The sequence below is a fragment of the Lucilia sericata genome, unplaced genomic scaffold, assembly GCF_015586225.1.
Source record: "Lucilia sericata isolate MDLA Ls3-8-SP2 unplaced genomic scaffold, ASM1558622v1 Contig001930F_arrow, whole genome shotgun sequence".
Lineage (NCBI taxonomy): Eukaryota > Metazoa > Arthropoda > Insecta > Diptera > Calliphoridae > Lucilia > Lucilia sericata.
In genome coordinates, this window is record NW_023995806.1 from 68,592 (window position 1) to 82,401 (window position 13,810).

The 13,810-nt window shown below is 29.9% G+C and overlaps 1 protein-coding gene across 1 annotated transcript; it reads right to left on the bottom strand.

Annotated features, from left to right (window-relative positions):
- Positions 1-9,761: 9,761 nt before the first annotated feature.
- LOC119613028 lies at positions 9,762-11,633 on the bottom strand. The gene has a single exon (XM_037968962.1). It carries the CDS (start codon positions 11,631-11,633, stop codon positions 9,762-9,764), a length of 1,872 nt encoding a protein of 623 aa, XP_037824890.1.
- Between the last annotated feature and the right edge of the window lie 2,177 nt (positions 11,634-13,810).

Consider the following 13,810-nt stretch of genomic DNA (forward strand, 5'->3'; position numbering starts at 1 on the left):
AGTCTAGTCTATAGTCTTGCCCATAGTGTAGTTTACAGTGTAGTCTATAGTCTAGACTATAGACGAGACTATTAGATCAAGACATTCCAAAATAACTAGATTTGCTCAAAATGTCTCGGTGGATATATCGCGTTTATGCATATTTATTAGGGTGATCGATTATTCGACATTTTTCAAAAACTGGTTTTCGAATAGTTCGAATAGTTGACATTTATTTTATTTTAATTTTATTCATAATAATTAAAAAAGCCACTATTGGCCAATAAATATTTATATATTACAAGGCAGTAAACCTAAATAAAAAATTATAAATATAAATATTATAATGGTAATTTATTTTATAAATGCGCTCCATTATGATATTGGTTCCCAAACCAATGGTAATAAACAATGTAGTTTTAGAATTTAAAAAGACAGATCCCAGCAGTGATAAAGTATGGACAAATTATTCGAAAAAAATAATTAAAAATTATGGTATAGAAAAACTCGTAACAAGTTAGTTAGAGACGAGAAAGCTCATTAGTTTGAGCCGGAAAGCATTATTGGAATGGGAGAATACTCTCAGTTCTAGAGGTAAATAATTCCAATATCTAGCTATTCTAACTAAAAAAGATTGTTCAAATACAACTAAAGAAATCCTTGGTATTAAAATTTGCAGGTTCCTAATAGAATGTGTAAAAGAGAATTTAGAACATAGTAATGTGGGTAATCCAATCTTAATGACTCTGTAAAAAAATAATAAGTTACGATAGCGTATAAGATTTAGAAAAGAACAACCAAGAAAACGTTTGACATAGTCAGAAATATGTTCACGTCTTCGGAGATTAAAAACATATCTAGCAATCGTATATACAATTCTATTTAATTTTGTAATAAAATATGAAAAAGTTCCTGACACAATCTCGAGACCATACAATATAATTGACATTAAATGAGAGAAAGCCAAACGCCATCTAATTTTAAAAGGTAAATAAATATTGGTAGAGTAAAGTTTACGCAAAGTATACGTAATTTTACAAGAAACATTATCAATATGATTTGCAAAATTTAAACGTTTATCAATAGGAATACCTAAAAATTTTAGTTGATTAACAAACGATACAGGTGAACCAGCAATAGAAATATTTAAATCCTCTCCATTATTTCCAAATGGTAGTGCTTTAGTTTTTGTTGAGTTAATGACCAAGGAGTTCTCAGATGACCAATGTAAAAAACGATTTAGAGTATAGTTAATATCAGAAGAAAGTTTATTAAAATCATTTTTATTTCCACTAAATAAGAGCATCACATCATCTGCATATAAAAAAGATTTGCAATAATCCGAGTTAATACTCATTGGCAAATCATTAATATATAAGATAAAAAGAAGTGGCCCCAAAACTGAACCTTGTGGAACACCAGAACTAAGGGGAAGGATATTCGAAAAGTGGCCATTAACATCAACAAATTGATATCTACCTGTAATATAGGAAAAAATAAGCTTACATGCAGTAGAGGAGAACTTAAATATATCTCGCAATTTATATATCATATTAGAAAAATTTATCGAGTTAAAGGCCTTAGCCAAATGAAGAGACACAAGTGTAGATATAGTATTATTGTTAAAATTTTTTCGTATATCGTCTGTCATATCAAGTAAAAGAGAGGTACGGAGAAACGGAAACCATATTGTGAGGGAGTAATAAGCTCACGAACAGAAAACATTATTTGGTCCTTTATTATGTGATCTACAGCTTTTGATAAAGCTGGTAGAATAGAAATGGGTCTTAAATCATTTATTGTATGGATTGCTTCGATTTCGGGATTGGGACCACTCGGGCTGTTTTCCAAATAGAAGAGAAGTTTGATGTGGTCAAAATCGTATTAACGTGGTGAATTAGAATATTAGAGATGTGAGGATAAATAGATTTAATGAAGCGAATGGGAATAGAATCAGTACCAACAGATGTTGTTTTAATCTTACAGATAGCTTCAAATAATTCATCTTGATTTACACAAGAAAAAGAAAAGGAATCAATAGTTTCACTAAAAGTACTAAAATCAATTTCATTATTATCAGTTGAGACAGTTATATTTGCAAAATAATAATTTATATCATCAACATTAAAACTACACTCCCAACCCTTATTATTGGATACACCACAGTTTTTCAGAGTTTTCCATATTCCCGATGAATCATAAATCTCTTTTCTTTACGAATTACTGTTTCCGGTATTTACAATAAACACACCAAGAAGCAGTAGTCCTATTCGAGCGAAACAAAGAGAATGCCAAATCTCTGAGAGAAGTTGCCAATAAAATATCGTTTGATCTTAACCATTCATTATCATCAGTCTTAATTTTTCTTCTCATAGTAGGTACAAATGAATAAAGAGTATTAACAAGAGAATTGATAAAAGAGCCCTGAAGCTCAACATAATTTTATACAAAAAAAGAAGCACAATCAAATACAGAAATATGAGATATTATATCGTTCCAGTTTATACGATTAAAATCTTTATATTCTACATATTCATCTCTACACACAATATTTAAATGAAATACAGCAAAAATCATGGAATGGTAAGAAATAGAACAACATTGTATTTGATCGGAGAATTGAATCATAGAATTGTCACTAGTTAACCAAAAATCAAGCAATGAAGTGCAGTCATGGGCAACAGAAAAGTGAGTAGGTTTGGAAATATGATATATAGAGAGGTTACATCGCAGACATAGTGAACGTAATAGGTAGGCTTTAGAAATATCAAAGAGATTGCAATTGAAATCACCCACTATGATGATATTCGAATATTTCGAAAATAATTCATAATGAGAATTCTCGAATTCATTGATATCGCCATGGGGCAGATAAATAACTCCAAATAAAGTTTTTACACCACAAAAACTTAGCTCGATAAAAATTGATTCTTTGTATTTCAATCCGTTTGATATGTAAATACACACACCGCCACCCCTATTAAGCAGTCTATCATTTCTAACTAATTTATATCCAGATATGCGGACAGTAGCATCAGAAATATCTGGTTTCAACCAGGTTTCAGAAATGCCAAACAAATTAAATTTTCCTCTTATAATGATAAATAATTCATCGAACTTTGTTGCATTATGTGATGGACAAATGCTTTGACAATTCATGTGAGCGATTTTAAGTTGGTCAGGAAGTATACTCAACTTATTATCCAAATATGAACCACTGCTAACAACGGGATCTAAATTACTGTTATTAAAAGACATCAAAAATTATAAACCTAGTTGGGAACCAAAAGGAGCGAATTGACTGAGAATAATACATTATTAAAATGGAATATAATATTAAACAATATAATTTGAAATGAAAAATAATCATAAACATTAGATAAGGTAACATAAATAATTCAATAGAAATACTCAGCTATCAAAAGCATATTTTTGAGATCATAAAGTACTAACAAATTCATTGAATAAGGTTTAACGCATAATAAAGCAATTCAATAGTAGCCAAAATAAAGGCAAGCAATTTCAGAGATCAAAAAGATAAATTAATCGTTAAATCTTATAAAAATGAATAGTATATAAATAAAAATAATTATTCTTTAGCTTTGGAACCGAAGTCCAGTAATTTAGCACATTCACCAACATTGTAAAAGACTTCCTTGACATCACGCAGCGTTAGTTTTGCTTTTAAATTATCGCTGTTAAGAATTTTGTATTTAAGGATATATTTTTAATACATAAGTTTACGGCACACGAAGTTTAGATTTGAGGCACTGGGAGAGTAGTGATCATTAAGGTACACACGGCTTTCAATGTCACCACTAAGTATGTCCTTAACTATAAGGGATTTACTTTTAAAATATTCCTTTACAAGGCGATCACGCAGTTCAACGTTGTTAAATTTTACTAATATGAGCTTTTTTTATTCATGTAACAAACATTATTTAAATTGAACTCTGAGATGTCAATGCCATAAAATGAACATAATGATATAATGATGGATTTTAAATCACTTAAACCAGACGGCAATCCATTAATGACAATATCAGCTCGGTTTAATCCACGGTGTAGTATATGATTTTCCATTTCCATTGCTGAGAGTTTGGTGGTAACAGAAATGTTATTAATAAAATTGCTGCATGAAATAATATCAGATTTCATATCCTTGATACATGTAGAAACTTCGTTTTTAAATTCGTTTATTACTTGAGCCATAATTGTTCAATTCACAATCAAGTTGTATATTGTACCTACTAAAGTGTAGTAACAGTGATTGTGAACAGATCTTTGCAGCAAGTCATAAGTTTATGTTCTCAATGAAAAAAAAAAAAAAACAATCAAAACAAATATACATAACAATGTCAAAAGATAAAAAAAAATCAAAAAATATTAAACTAATTAAACATGCGAAATGAACCAAATTAATTTCTTTGTTTTCAATTCTTTTATTTTCTTTATTCCGCATTTTAAACGAATAAATAAACAGTTATTAATTAAATTTTAGCTCTTTTGTTTTGGTAAACAGCTGTTTGTTTTTGATTTCAGTGTTACCACTTTATCGTTTTTTATGCTAAAATCGTTTGAATTTTTTGTTTATATGTTGAAATAAACATTTGGCAACACTAAACTTTCTTACAACATTCGAAAAACATATGAAAAATTGTCGTAGGAGTTGTATAGAGCTTTTGCATAGAAAATACCAACAACATTGTTATGACTATTGTAGCAGCTGCTGACATACAACGCATACAACGCTACAACATCGATTGTGAATTGAACAAATATCTTCAAAGGTTGTAACTTCTTCTTTACTGGTTTTAACAAAATCATCAAAACTATTTTTTAATGCTCTTACTTCCTCACGAAGAGATTTAGAGTCATCTTCATGTTCAGAACATACACAGCATGTAAAACTAAATGCATTTGGTCGTTCTTTAAATAATGCTAAATGTTTATCTGATACGTCAGCACAAGGTAGATGATTCCAGCATTTGCAAATTTTACATTGAATACACGGATGAGATTTTAAAATTGTGTTCTGGCACACTCCACACTTGTAAGTTTGCGCTTTAGAGTTCGGCATAGTTATGTATGTAAAATGTTTCCACTGAGCAGTACAACAACAACAGCAACCATCAACAGCAGGAACACAACACCAACTTGGTAGTAAACAGCAAAAATATGATGTCGAAAATTAATCCCACAAAATGTTGAAATTATTAGGATTATTATACGTATTTTGTTTGTTGTCTCTGCTAAAACACACAATGGCAGAAAACATCAAATTCAATTCAGAAATTAAAACTGCAATCCACTGAAAACAATAACCAACAAGCAGCAATAAAACAGCAGGAACACAACGGCAGCTTGGCATTAACAGCAAATTATGTTGAAAATTTAACCCACAAAATGTTGAAACAATAATTGCTTCCTTAATGCAAACTTATATTTTTTTTAAGTGCAAAAAAAAAAAAAAGAAAAAAAACACAATGGCGGCAATAAACCAGTAGAATAAATTCAGCAATTGATAAGTGCTATATTGTCGGGGTACAAGTAAATTTCACGTGCCAATGAAAATTCTGACAATATATCAGTTTAATTTATCGTTTTTTAAGTAAAATATAAAAAAGTTAGCCGAATTTTACTAAAAGAATAATTATAAAGGGTGATGGCCACACGTCAACATTTGATCAAAACTTGTTTATGTGTTAGTAATTTATTCCAGCAATCATTGAGGAAGAAGAAGCATAAATTTAATTTTATTTAAATTTTGCGACAGCAACATCATTTTTTACCGCATAGTGATAAAAAATGTATGAAAAAATTTATGCATTATGTGTCTACACTGTTACACATAAAATTTTTACCATTATTATAAATGTAATTTTTGTTATAAAAAACAATTATTTATTTTTTTATTAATGAAAAATTGTTTTATTTAAAAACTGGATATTTTTCTTTGTATATTTCAAGTAAAATTTGGTACTGTGCCTGCAAATAAATTCGAATATGATTTTTTTCATCCATATTTCATTTACCTTGCGGCAAAAAATTTGATGTTGTCTCACCAAAAACTAACTAAAATGAATTTATGCTTCTTCTTCAATGTATGCTTCTTCTGCTTAAATTTCAGTTGAAAATCAAAAGTGTTTTGATTTTCATCAAACCAGTGCAGGGTGCATTTATAAGGTGAAGTCAATTCAACAGCTGATCACTAATTTTTTTATTTGAGGTAGATACAACTGTCAAAGTATACCATTTAGAGTTACCACAATCCGAAAAAATATGTACATCTATCTAGGGATTCATTATATTTTTAGGACAAAAAATTAATAAATAAATTTTATATTCATTTTAATCCGTAGTAAATTTATGCGAAATACTCAAAAATTGCACAAACTATTTGTCCTAAATATGCATCTATTTTATCAATTATAGGGAACTTTTTACTAATCAATTGAGAGTACAAACATCCCACAATTGTAAATAAAATTATTAAAACTCGATTTTATCATAGATATCTTAACTTTTAACAACTTTCCATGGTAGTGGTTTGGTCACATTTCTATAAAGATCATCATTATATATTTCTTATACGACAATAGTAGAGACCTACACGGTATTATAAGTTCCCAATATTGACTGATAAAAAATAATATTTGTATTTTTGCTACTACTTACAATTTTGTAATCTAATACTAATTTTTTGTTATTTTAATTGATAATTTATTTACTTTTTTAATAAGTAAATAATAAATAATATTCTACCCCTTATTCACAAACAAAATTTTTATTTTATAAAAGGTTTATAAAACAAAATTTCCATACAAAATACCGTTTATAAAATAAAAATGGAACAAATTAAGTGTTCTAATCCAGCTGATTTTTAGAGTTTTTTTTATTGCCTTGTAGCATTTTACTTTCTGAGTGCAGTAATGGAAAAAAAGTTATCCGGTCTATTAGGGTCCGGGAGTTATGGGCCTCCAAAGGTCTGATATATAATTGGATATATCTCGATTACTGATAAACGGATATGGTCGATATGGGAATCATTGGAAAGGTCTTTGACAGAGCTTTCCACTGATGTGTTAGATAACAAATATTATTAACCCATTGAGAACCAAGGTGAATTTTTTTGTTTTTTCCTTTGACTTTTTTTAAAAAAGTACCGTTATCTCTAAAACATATCGATATAACGGTACCTCATCTTACGTGAATGTTTGTAGACAACATTTGGGGCTTTCCTTTGATATAGGTTTGAAAGCTATAACCCATGAAATGCAGGTGTTATTTAAGTTTAAAATTTTATATTTTCATAAATTTTGATTTTTATCATATGTAATTATAAATCTAAAGTGCATATTATTTGATATGGTCAACATGGGTATCAGTGGATAGGTCTCTGAAATACCTTTCAATTGATGTATATTGTAACTTATATCATTAACCCATTGAGAACCAGGGTGAATTTTTTTGTTTTTTCATTTGTCTTTTTTTTAAAAAAGTACCGTTATCTCTAAAACATATCGATATAACGGTACCTCATCTTACGTGAATGTTTGTAGACAACATTTGGGGCTTTCCTTTGATATATGTTTGAAAGCTATAACCCATGAAATGCAGGTGTTATTTAAGTTTAAAGATTTATATTTTCGTAAATTTTGATTTTTATCATATGTTATTATAAATCTCAAGTGCTTATTATTTGATATGGTCAATATGGATATCAGTGGATAGGTCTCTGAAATAAATTTCAATTGATGTATATTGTAACTTATATCATTAACCCATTGAGAGCCAGCGACAATTTGTATATAAATTTCTTTTATTGTTTTTACAAAAGTACCGTTATCTCAAAAATAAATCGATGTAAGGGTACCTCATTTAACATGAAATTGTAAAATATTTGGGCTTTTTTATAATATACGTTTGAAATTTGTAACTCATGAAGTTTAGAAGTTTTTAAGTTAATTTAGAAAGAAAGCATATCTAGGTGAAATAAATTATTAAACAAAGAAGTGGGTAAGTTGTTTCACTTTTTGATGAAATAATTGAATAAAAATATTTTACTTTTTGATTAAATGATTTGAAATTGGTAAAAAGTTGTATAATTTTTTTGAAATAATTTTTATTTTTTGGTGAAATTATTGATTTGAAAAGGAAATAGCTGGAAAGCGCCGCAGGCGAAATGATTGAATTGTGGGAAAAAGTAATATAGCGCCGCAGGTGAAATGATTGAATTGTGAAAAAGCAGCCTAGCGCCGCAGGCGAAAAATTATTTCAAAAAAATCGCGCGATTTTTTTGAAATAATTTTTCACTTTTTGGTAAAATGATTGAATTGTGGGAAAAAGTAACATAGCGCTGCAGGTGAAATGATTGAATTGTGGAAGGAAACAGTCTAGCGCCGCAGGCGAAAAATTATTTCAAAAAAATCGCGCGATTTTTTTGAAATAATTTTTCACTTTTTGGTGAAATGATTGAATTGTGAAAAAAAGCAGCATACCGCCGCAGGGGAAAAATTATTTTAAAAAATCGCGCGATTTTTTATGTATGTATGTATGTATGTAGTTGCGTGATTCAAATAATTTTTAAACTGAACACATTACAATTAACCAAAATATATTTGAATTACGTGTGTTCACCCTGTTTTAAACAAGACGATTATAAATTTTTCGATTTTTTTTTTTGTCGATTCGAAAGTTACAAAACACAGGCACTGGCTAATAATAGGTTGATATAAATGATATGGACCATATTATATATCAATCAAAAGATATTTCAATACCATTGCATTGATATCCATATCGAATAATAAATAGTCAATCTATACAAATGCATTCCATAAAAACCAAAATTTTTTTAAAATATTAATTTTTAAAGTTATCTAACTTCTGCATTTCATGAGTTAGGTCTTTCAAACATACAACATATGTGTTCAGCTCCACCACAATTTCCCAAGATTTTATGAAAATAAAACAAAATATTTGCAAATTTAATGAGACGTAGATCTCTCTGTATTTATTTATTATTATTATTTTACCTCGTAGAAGCAATAACGCCAAGAGCACGTAGTGCTTATGTTGACGATCAGAAAAGAAGTGTTTTTTAATTTACAAAACGTAGATTGGTGGCAAACAATATTTAGGTACCGTTAACGGTTTACTCGTTAGAATTTTCCAACAAAGTTGTAAATAAAGCGGAGCTTAATAAGATTCTAACGTTGCAAAAAATAGTATTTGCATATGTTATCAAAACAAGTGTAAACCATAAATCGAACTTGAACATTGCCGGCCACCTTGCAACACTAAAGAGTGTTGCAATTAACATTGAGATCTATATCTATAAATTTATTGTTTTTTTTTTTTTTTTTTTTGTTAATAATTTTTTTTTTTTTTTTTTTTTTTTTTATAAAACAAGTGATCAAAGGTATCACACCAGACTGGGCTGGTAAAATAATGGTTTCCATAGAACAAAGCCTATGGGATGTAGTTTTCCGCAGACTACATACTGCTCTCAAAGGGAGAATGGTTTTAAAGCAGACCATGAACTGGGTTCGTAGAAAAAGGGTTCCCATAGGACAAAGCCTATGGGATGTAGTTTTCCGCAGACTACATACTGCTCTCAAATGGAGAATGGTTTTAAGCAGACCATGAACTGGGCCCCTTAAAGAGGGGCATGGTCATAAATGACCCAACCACAAAGTGGTGTATTTAAATTTAGTATGTATATTAAAGTAGACGTAAATATATTCTTGTGAGCATTTTAAGTAATATTCAAACAAACGTTAAGAAGCGTTGGACCACGTAGTGTATTGTAAATTTGCGATATGTGATTCAAAGTCCCTAGGATTGGCTGGTCCTGTCAGAATCCAGCCAAATACAGTTTTTTGTGCCAATAACGACCCTAATATATTTTGCTGTACTTCCGGTAAAATTATACGATGATATAAATCCGCACCAATAAGAATATCTACAGGCCTACTATCTAAAAGATTAGAATCCGCCAAACGAAGATTTGGCAATAACTTTTTAATATCGATATTTACGGAAGTTGAAGGCAAATTTCCTGAAATTTTTGGTAAAACAAATGCGTTTGTACTAAGGTTTACTGAAGAGTCTAAATCGGAACCAATTTCCACAGGACAATATTTAGAAACTCCAATAACTACATTATTGATGCCAGAAACTTGAGCGTGTGCAGAATGCGTGGGAAGTTTTAACCTTTTCCGTAATCGTTCAGAAATGTAATAGCATTCCGAACCCGAATCAATTAAAGCGCGGACCTGATGCTTATTGTTATTATGAATTATATTTACCGTAGCTGTGCCTAATAGAACAGACTGGTTTTGACTAGTATGAAATACTTGTGAATTGGGCGTTACATTATTGGACGTATGTGATTGTTGGTAGTGGGAGTTAGTAGGTCGTAGAACCGCACCAGAGTTCTGTTCCGTAGAAACAGTAGGTCTTTCAACCACAGAATTTTCTAAATGTTGTAAATGAAGCATCGAGTGATGTCGATTATTGCATATATAACAATTATTATTGATTTTGCAACTTCTGGCGGTATGTGTCCTCGAAAGACAATTAGTGCAGAAGTTATGCTCATTCACTGTTGAAATTCTATCAGATATTGAAAGACTTTTAAAACGACGACAATTTCGCAAGTAGTGGGACTGATTAGGACATAAAATACAAGAAATTTTAACGGAAGAATTGTGAGATTGCAATGAAGATTCCATATTAGTGGAGTTTGTACCTTTAATTTCTTGAAGACATTGCAAAGTCAGAATTCTTTCCTTCAGAAAATTATCTAAATCTTTCCATGAAGATAAACTTAATTTGTCCTTAATGCCCTGTTCCCATAAAATAATTGTTGAACTAGGTAGACGTTGAATACACATAAACACGATAATTGGGTCCCAATTATCTGTAGGCACATTGTAAATAGAAAGTGCCGTAAGAAAACTATCGATTCCGCTCTGTAAGGTTTTGAGTGCTGTGATCGACTCCTTGTCAAAGGCAGGAAGACTAAATAAAAGCTTTAGTTGGTTATGCACCAACATACGAGGATTCTCATATGTATTCCTTAAATCGCGCCAAGCTAACTCAAAACTATTATTATTTAATGGATATCTTGAAACGATTGTTTTAGCTTCACCCTCGGTTTTCCGTATTAAATGGCAAAGACGTTCTATATTGCTAAGCCGCGAGCTATTAATGTAAATTGCGGTAAATAAATCCCTAAAAGCGGGCCATGAAACATAATCCCCTACGAAAGAGTCGATATCGCATGGAGGGAGCGTCAGATTATGCTCTGAAGTATCGGAATTCAAATTCGCTGTTGGAGGTTCATTAGTTTTTGAAGCGGATTCCAATGTTCTTATTTTCTTAGAAATAGATCCTCCACATTCAATATATTCATAAGATGTGGCTTGATATTTTTCCGCTACCACTTTAAATTCACTAGACTCTAGAGTGTTAAGACATACTTCGTACGTCGAATTAACTTTGTCCCAAAGTCTTTCTAACTCCCGTTTCCGAATCTCCAACTTAAAAACGTCATGCAATTCATCATCTAAATTATCAAACCTCACGCGGTATGCAACGAGAGCATCCGATGCTCTAATAAACGCATTTAGTGACGTGACCGACATTTTTAATATTTAAAAATTGTAATAAAAATAGATGAATTAATAACTCGATATTAAACTACGAATTGAATACAAAATTTATATCAACAAACTTGATAATAGTCAAACTGACCGACCGTAGGGTACCCAATATAAGGGAAGAACAAGAATACACCGTAATGTATTTTGTTGGTAGATTTACAGATGTAAATCTGTAAACAAACAAACGCACAAAAGAAAATGTAATGAAACACTAATTTATAATAAATAAGATCACAATATCGCTTTAAATTATTGTCCGTAAGATCAAAAGAATTTAAATATTTTTTGATATAAATTAAAGTTAAAATTAGTGCAAAATATCCACAAATACAACAAGTTAAACCAATTGAAAAATCACAAAAATATGTGTGTGTGATCGCGAAACAACTATAGAATTTTTTATCACTTGCTCACAATTGAATATATTTACGTACCTTATTCGTAGAAATTTCGTAAAAATTAATAAAAAATATATCTTCGGGTGGACTGTATGTTTTTCCAAGGGATGATGGAAGTGAAGATGCCAAAAATCCGTATATGATACACAAAAAATCCGGTTCGCTAGGACCAATGTTCAGCTCCACCACAATTTCCCAAGATTTATGAAAATAAAACAAAATATTTGCAAATTTAATGAGACGTAGATCTCTCTGTATTTATTTATTATTATTATTTTACCTCGTAGAAGCAATAACGCCAAGAGCACGTAGTGCTTATGTTGACGATCAGAAAAGAAGTGTTTTTTAATTTACAAAACGTAGATTGGTGGCAAACAATATTTAGGTACCGTTAACGGTTTACTCGTTAGAATTTTCCAACAAAGTTGTAAATAAAGCGGAGCTTAATAAGATTCTAACGTTGCAAAAAATAGTATTTGCATATGTTATCAAAACAAGTGTAAACCATAAATCGAACTTGAACAATATGAAAGCTTATAATGTTGTCTATAAATTTCATGTGACATAAAGTACCTTTATATCGATTTATTTTTGAAATAACGGTACTTTTGTAAAAAAAATAAAGAAATATATACAAATTGCCCCTGGCTCTCAATGGGTTAATGATATAAGTTACAATATACATCAATTGAAAGGTATTTCAGAGACCTATCCACTGATACCCATATTGACCATATCAAATAATAAGCACTTGAGATTTATAATAACATATGATAAAAATCAAAATTTACGAAAATATAAAATTTTAAACTTAAATAACACCTGCATTTCATGGGTTATAGCTTTCAAACATATCAAAGGAAAGCCCCAAATGTTGTCTACAAACATTCACGTAAGATGAGGTACCGTTATATCGATATGTTTTAGAGATAACGGTACTTTTCTAAAAAAAGACAAATGAAAAAACAAAAAAATTCACCCTGGTTCTCAATGAGTTAATGATATAAGTTACAATATACATCAATTGAAAGGTATTTCAGAGACCTATCCACTGATACCCATATTGACCATATCAAATAATATGCACTTTAGATTTATAATTACATATGATAAAAATCAAAATTTATGAAAATATAAAATTTTAAACTTAAATAACACCTGCATTTCATGGGTTATAGCTTCAAACCTATATCAAAGGAAAGCCCCAAATGTTAATAAATAAATTTTATATTCATTTTAATCCGTAGTAAATTTATGCGAAATACTCAAAAATTTCATCACAAAAAGTGAAACAACTTACCCACTTCTTTGTTTTAATAATTATTTCACCTAGATATGCTTTCTTTCTAAATTAACTTAAAAACTTCTAAACTTCATGAGTTACAAATTTCAAACGTATATTATAAAAAAGCCCAAATATTTTACAATTTCATGTTAAATGAGGTACCCTTACATCGATTTATTTTTGAGATAACGGTACTTTTGTAAAAACAATAAAAGAAATTTATATACAAATTGCCCCTGGCTCTCAATGGGTTAATGATATAAGTTACAATATACATCAATTGAAAGGTATTTCAGAGACCTATCCACTGATACCCATATTGACCATATCAAATAATAAGCACTTGAGATTATAATAACATATGATAAAAATCAAAATTTACGAAAATATAAAATTTTAAACTTAAATAACACCTGCATTTCATGGGTTATAGCTTTCAAACATATATCAAAGGAAAGCCCAATGTTTGTCTACAA